At 34.5% G+C, this 7,779-nt stretch overlaps 2 protein-coding genes and 1 long non-coding RNA gene across 18 annotated transcripts in view; 2 read left to right on the top strand and 1 right to left on the bottom strand.

Annotated features, from left to right (window-relative positions):
* Positions 1-7,779, top strand: part of runx3 (RUNX family transcription factor 3) — a 269,009-nt gene that overhangs the window by 72,705 nt on the left and 188,525 nt on the right. The gene's annotated exons all lie outside the window — the stretch shown is intronic.
* Positions 1-7,779, bottom strand: part of LOC108191951 (uncharacterized) — a 30,871-nt gene that overhangs the window by 19,502 nt on the left and 3,590 nt on the right. For both annotated transcript variants that reach the window (XR_011006033.2, XR_001800813.4), the window contains exon 2: positions 4,207-4,316. This is a non-coding gene — a long non-coding RNA (uncharacterized lncRNA). The remainder of the gene's footprint in view (positions 1-4,206; positions 4,317-7,779) is intronic.
* LOC141377015 (uncharacterized) lies at positions 1,911-6,462 on the top strand. Its single transcript, XM_073920127.1, has 3 exons — positions 1,911-1,926; positions 2,500-5,101; positions 5,151-6,462. Exons 1-2 carry the CDS (start codon positions 1,911-1,913, stop codon positions 3,603-3,605), a joined length of 1,122 nt encoding a protein of 373 aa, XP_073776228.1. The 3' UTR covers positions 3,606-5,101; positions 5,151-6,462.

Raw genomic sequence — 7,779 nt, 5'->3', positions numbered from 1 at the left:
TAACAACATGCTAATTCATGCTAGAATCATGCTAGTCACATGCTAATTCATGCTAGAATCATGCTAACAACATGCTAATTCATGCTAGAATCATGCTAGTTACATGCTAATTCATGTTAGAATCATGCTAACAACATGCTAATTCGTGCTAGAATCATGCTAGTAGCATGCTAATTCATGTTAGAATCATGCTAACAACATGCTAATTCATGCTAGAATCATGCTAGGAACATGCTAATTCATGCTAGAATCATGCTAACAACATGCTAATTCAAGCTAGAATCATGCTAGTCACATGCTAATTCATGCTAGAATCATGCTAACAGCATGCTTATTTATGCTAGAATCATGCTAACAACATGCTAATTCATGCTAGAATCATGCTAACAACATGTTAATTCATGCTAGAATCATGCTAGTCAAATGCTAATTCATGCTAGGATCATGCTAACAACATGCTAATTCATGCTAGAATCATGCTAATAACATGCTAATTCATGTTAGAATCATGCTAACAACATGCTAATTCATGCTAGAATCATGCTAGTAACATGCTAATTCATGCTAGAAGCATGCTAACAACATGCTAATTTATGCTAGAATCATGCTAGTAGCATGCTATTTCATGCTAGAATCTTGCTAGTAACATGCGAAATCATGCTAGAATCATGCTAACAACATGCTAATTAATGCTAGAATCATGCTAACAACATGCTAATTCATGCTAGAATTGTGCTAATTCATGCTAAAATCATGCTAGTAACATGCTTATTCATGTTAAAATCATGCTAGGTACATGCTAATTCATGCTAGAATCATGCTAGTAACATGCTAATTCATGCTAGAATCGTGCTAACAACATGCTAATTCATGTTAAAATCATGCTAACAACATGCTAATTCATGCTAAAATCATGCTAGTAACATGCTAATTCATGCTAAAATCATGCTAACAACATGCTAATTCATGCTAAAATCATGCTAGTAACATGCTAATTCATGCTAGAATCATGCTAACAACATGCTAATTCACGTTAAAATCATGGTAATAACATGCTAATCTATCTATCTATCTATCTATCTATCTATCTATCTATCTATCTATCTATCTATCTATCTATCTATCTATTCTTACTTTTTAAAACTGTTTAAACTAAATAAACTATTACCGTCAGGCTTTCACAAGCCAGCCTCAAAGTTTGTTCTCAAACTTTAAGAATCTAGTTGTAATTTCTCTTCATCCCTTCATCTAACTTTACATGTATTGTTCCATCCATCCATTTATCTGTCCATACATTCATCCATTTTTCAGTTTATTGTTCCATCCATCAATTGTGCTGTTGTTACTTTATATCTATCCATCATTCTAATACTCCACACATACAATAATTATTTTATCATTCCTTTCATCCCTCCCTCCATTGACCCATTCATCCATTTTATGTAAAATGAATTTAAGGTAAAACTTACTGAAATAGGACCAAAATGGAAAAAGGAAAAACACTTTGCATGAACACTTAGCAAATCATTTTGTTTTGAGAAGCAAAGAACTGCATGTAGTTGTAGTGGGAAGAAGCTTTGGAGGCTGAAAAATGAATGAAGGTCAATGGGACGACTCTATTGTGATTTTGTGTGTGAGAGAGGGAGAGAGATAGTGTGAGTGTTTGAGTGTGTGTGAGCACATTAATGAGAGCTGTGTGATCACAGTTTTGTCGTGTTTAATAATTCACTTGTCCTGGGACGGTCTCTTTGTGAACACATGTCCATTAGAGATGTCACACACCTCACTGCTTCTCTGTTTCTCTGAGCTCTGCTGTAATAGTCCAGAGGTCACAGGTTAGCATAGCAAACACATGACCTTTAACACTAATGTGCTCACACACTCTTGAAGCCATTTAGCACTGGTTAGAAATGGGCCCCAACAGGCGTAGGATCTCTTAAACGCACACATAAAGGCCTACATTTGTCTGGAAAAAGAAATGTTTTTCTTATATTGAGTTTAATGGCTTTTGTCTTTAATTGGCAGGAGGATGATGGTGCTCGTGGTTTTGAGAGAGCAATGGGATTTGAGCCTGAACTCGTGAGCACTTCCACTGGGTCACATCTCTGGCCAGTGGAGCTTTATGGTCATGCTTTATTTTTTTTACATCCAGGTCTAGAGTTCTTATGTAAAATTAAAGTATTTTTGATTATTCTTTATTTATTCTAAAGAAATAAATAAAGACACATATACAGTTACGGCCATTTTATTAGGTACACCGTATTAGTACAGGTGTGGTCTCTGTTGCTGTAGCCCATCTGCCTCATCCATTCATCCATCCATCCATCATTTTATTGTTTCTTCAATCCGTTCTTCCATCAATTTGTTTCTTGCATCCATCCATCCATCCATCCATCATTTTATTGTTCCTTCAATCCATTCATCCATCAAATTGTTTCTTCCATCCATCCATTCATCCGTCCGTCCATTCATTCATTATTTTATTGTTTCTTTAATCAGTTCTTCCATCAATTTGTTTCTTGCATCCATCCATCCATCCATCCATCATTTTATTGTTCCTTCAATCCATTCATCCATCAAATTGTTTCTTCCATCCATCCATCCATTCATCCATCCGTCCGTTCATTCATTATTTTATTGTTTCTTTAATCGGTTCTTCCATCAATTTGTTTCTTTCTTCCATCCATGCATCCATCCATCCGTCCATCCGTCCATTCATCCATCATTTTATTGTTCCTTCAATCCATTCATCCATCAAATTGTTTCTTCCATCCATCTATCCGTCCGTCCATTCATTCATTATTTTATTGTTTCTTCAATCCGTTCTTCCATCAATTTGTTTCTTTCTTCCATCCATCCATCCATCCATCCATCCACCCATCCATCATTTTATTGTTCCTTTAATCCATTCATCCATCAAATTGTTTCTTCCATCCATCCATCCATCCATCCGTCCATTCATTCATTATTTTATTGTTTCTTTAATCGGTTCTTCCATCAATTTGTTTCTTTCTTCCATCCATGCATCCATCCATCCATCCGTCCATCCGTCTATTCATCCATCATTTTATTGTTCCTTCAATCCATTCATCCATCAAATTGTTTCTTCCATCCATCCATCCGTCCGTCCATTCATCCAACATTTCATTGTTTCTTCAATCCAGTCATCCATCAATTTGTTTCTTTCTTCCATCAATCCATCCATCCGTCCATTCATCCATAATTTTATTGTTCCTTCAATCCATTCATCCATCAAATTGTTTCTTTCATCCATCCCTCCATCCGTCCATTCATCCATCATTTCATTGTTTCTTCAATTCATTCATCCATCAATTTTGTTTCTTCCATCCATCCAACCAGCCGTCCATCTGTCCATCATTTTATCGTTTCTTCAATCCGTCCATTCATCAATTTGTTTCTTCATCCGTCCAACCATCATTTTGTTCCAATTATCTGTTCATCCATCTTTCCACTACGGCCAATTTAACTTATTCAACTCATCTGTATCGCATGTCTTTGGACTTCTGGGGAAACTTGAGCACCCAGAGGAAAACCCACGCCAACACTTGGAGAACATGCAAACTCCACACAGAAATGCCAACTGACCCAGCTGGGACTCAAATCAACGACCTACTTGTTGTGAGGTGATAGTGCTAACCACTGAGCCACCGTGTCGCCTCGCAAAGAATGTTTAATTTTCATAATGGCTTCATACTATAGACATCAACTTTACCCCCTTATTATTTATTAATAAAATGATTGCATTTTTTTTTGTAAAAGCAATTGAACTGGCTTAGCTAAACGACCAAACTTTGACCTCCAGGTCGCTGTGGTTGAGCTGATGGCGACATCTGACCTGTGACCTCTGACACTCAAGAGTTGAAGAATTTAAACGCACAGCACAGATGATAGATTATGTGTGCGAGAAAGAGAGAGTGAGTTGCATCAGGCCGGTTATTTGTATAAACTCTCTCTCGCACTCTTTTCCTCTCTGGGGCCATGAAATGTTACTGCGACATCTGATACCACTTGATTGGGCCGAGGGCTGTCTGACCCACTGCCTGTCAGCAATTACCTCACGTTAAAAAATCCCCCTTGAGTTGCAAATTCAATCAGGCAGGGCTATCATTGCCAGCCCTGTCTCCAAACTACAGAGCTGTAAACCAGATTACTTGCGCCGACTTCTCTAAAAATCAGATCTCTTACCCGGTTGATCAATATCTGAATATGTCTACAGGCGGGCCGGGAACTCCTGGATGTCTTCTGGATTTCTCAGATGGGACAATGAAGTCTTTAGATTAGAGTTTTTTGATGAACTGCAAAAAGACAGGAGAATGAGTTTAGTTGATGGTTCAGAACTTCTAAAGCTAGCAAATTATGGTGGAAATTGTTCAGTGGCGTCTAAAGTTACTTTCGCTTCTTTTACAGTTTGAAGGGGTTGTTCACTCAAAAATGAGAATGTACTCATTATTTACTCTCCTTTAGGTGGCTCCAAACATTTGAGTTTATTTTTTCTATCGAACACAAAAGAAGATATTTTTAAGAATGCTGAAAACCTGTAACCCTTGACTTCCATAGTAGGAAAAACAAATAAAATCGAAGTCAATGGTTACAGGTCTAAAAAACTAAATAAATAAAAATGTGTGAAGTGTGAAGATGTTTTGAAAAATGCTGTAACCATTTACTTCCATTTTAGGAAATATAATTACAATGGAAGTCAATGATTACAGGTTTACAATTTTATAGAGCTTATATGATATTGGGTTATAGGATATTAGGATATGAGATATTATATAAGTTATAAGATATTTTCAAGGATTGTGCAAAACCTGTAGCCATAGACTTCCATAATGGAAAAAGCAAATACTATGGAAGTCAATGGTTACTGGTTTGCATGATTTTTCAAAATATCTGCTTTTGTTTTCGACTGAAGAACGAAAATCATAAAGGTATAAAATAAATAAAGTAAAAAATGTGTGAAGAATGTATGATGTGTGAAGATATTTTGAAGAATGCTGAAAACCTGTAACCGTTTACTTCAACTGTAGAAAATGCAATTGCTATGGAAGTCAATGGTCACAGGTTCTACAAAATTATATAGGTTATAAGATATTTGGTTGTAGGATATTAGGTTATAAGATATTATATAGGTTATAAGATATTTTCAAGAATTGTGCAAAACCTGTAGCCATAGACTTCCATAATAAGAAGAGCAAATACTATAGAACTCCGAGGTTACCGTTTGCTTGATTTTTAAAAATAGCTTATTTTGTGTTCAATGGAAAAAAAGATTTTGAGTGAATAATGTGTGAAGTGTGAAGATATTTTGAAGAATGCTGAAAACCTGTAACCATTTACTTCAATTTTAGAAAATGCAATTACTATGGAAGTCAATGGTTACCGGTTTGCATGTTTTTTTCAAAACAACTTCTTTTGTTTTTGACAGAAGAACGAAAATCATAAAGGTCTGAAACAAAGTAAAAAAAAAAAATTGTGAAGAATGTGTGAAGTGTGAATATATTTTGAAGAATGCTGAAAGCCTGTAACCATTTACTTTAACTGTAGAAAATGCAATTGCTATGCAAGTCAGTGGTTACAGGTTTCACAATATTATCTAGGTTATAAGATATTAGGTTGTAGGACATTAGGTTATAAGATATTTTCAAGTATTGTGCAAACCTGTAACCATAGACTTCCATAGTAAGAAAATGAAATACTATGGAAGTCAATGGTTACAGGTTTGCATGATTTTTTTAAAATATCTTAAATATCTCTATCTCTAAAATATCTTGTTTTTGATAGAAGAATGAAAATCGTAAAGGTTGGAAACAAATAAAAATAAAAAATGTGGAAATTGTAAAAATGTTTTGAAGATTGTTGTAACCATTTACTTCCATTGTAGGAAATGCAATCACCATGGAAATCAATGGTTACAGGTTCTACGATATTAAATAGGTTATAAGATATTAGGTTATAGGATATTATATTAGGTTGTATGTTATATAAGTATAAGATATTTTGAAGAATTGTGCAGACCTGTAACCATTGACTTCCATAGTATGAAAATCAAATACTATGGAAGTTAATGGTTACCATTTGCATTATTCTTCAAAAATATTTTATGTTGTGTTCAATGGAGGAAAGTCATAAAGGTTTGCAACAAATAAAGATTAAAAAAATGTTTTTGAGTGAACTATTCCTTTAACTTGTACAAGTACTTTATAGTGCTCATGTAAAATGAATGTTTTTTATCACAGGATATCCTTGGTGTGGTGCATTTGTGGGCAGGGAATGGTCATTTTTGACGTGATGATGGAGGAAGTGGTCATAATGGTGGTCGTAAGATCTCAAATGGAATTGACAAGTTATTTTTTACAGTATGTGTAATTCATGTCTGTTGTGCATTTCCTGGAAAGAAATTGATTGGCAGAGCCAGACACAATCTGCAGGCTTTAATTGTTTAAAAAAACTAAACAAAACAAAAAATAATAATGAAATTAATAAATAAAAAATAAATAAATAAATAAATAAATAAATAAATAAATATATATATATATATATATATATATATATATATATATATATATATATATATATATAATTATTTACTATATATACTATATATCATTAATAAATATAATTAGTAAATATAGTATTTACTATATATACTAATATTTACTTAAATGTATTATAATAAATAAATATAAAAATAAATTATGAATGAAAGTGTATGAGCTGAAGCCTTAGCACACACAAATAAAATATGTTTATGCTGGCACATATTTCATGTGGGCCTAGTGACTGGTAAAGTTAATAATGTGGTAATGTTTGCATGTGATAAATGGTTACATGTAAGATGAATAATGTAGAGATTTACAGTATCTATTATCCTGAGTGCATGTGCATAAGTATACACCCTCCCCTTTCTATGTACTCCATGCATATGCTGTAGATGTTTTTTTTTTTATGGTGTGTGAGTGTGTGGTCAGCGCTGGACTCAGTGGTTTGGGTTTGACCACGGTGGCTCTCAGCTGTTGGCCATGTCTCTTGCACCTGATAGAAATGGGCATTATCATTTGTTAAGTGCCCTCTTTGCCTCTGGCCAATAACTCTTAACGCAGCCTGTGGTCACTTCTGAGCGATCGGGAGGGTAAAATATTCATCGCTCAGAAGTGGTGGTTTTCCTCTGGCCAGGTCTGAAAGCTTGGACTGGTTTTGTGCCTTTTAACCAGGCCTCTAAAACTTAGTCGCAGAAGAATTCCTGCTGTCAGTCTGAAAATAATGACCACTGCAGTCTAAAAAAATAATGATCAATGCACTCTGAAATAATGTTCACTGCAGTCAAAAATAATGATCACTGCAGTATTTAATAATGTTCAATGCCGTCAGAAATATTATTCATTGCAGTTTAATAATGACCACTGCGCTCTGATAATGATGTTCACTGCAGTCTGATAATAATAACCACTGCAGTCTGATAATAATGACTGCAGTAGTCTGAAAATAATGTTCACTGCAGTCTGCTAATAATGTTCACTGCAGTCTGCTAATAATGTTCACTGCAGTCTGCTAATAATGTTCACTGCAGTCTGATAATAATTATCACTGCAGTCTGATAATAATGATCACTGCAGTATTTAAAATGTTCACTGAAGTCTGATAATAATGTTCACTGCAGTCTGATAATAATGTTCACTGCAGTCTGATAATAATGTTCACTGCAGTCTGATAATAATTATCACTGCAGTCTGATAATAATTATCACTGCAGTCTGATAAT

The sequence above is a fragment of the Danio rerio genome, chromosome 13 (assembly GCF_049306965.1).
Source record: "Danio rerio strain Tuebingen ecotype United States chromosome 13, GRCz12tu, whole genome shotgun sequence".
Lineage (NCBI taxonomy): Eukaryota > Metazoa > Chordata > Actinopteri > Cypriniformes > Danionidae > Danio > Danio rerio.
Note: the sequence above shows the minus strand (reverse complement) of the source record. Positions and strands in the feature narration are given on the sequence as shown.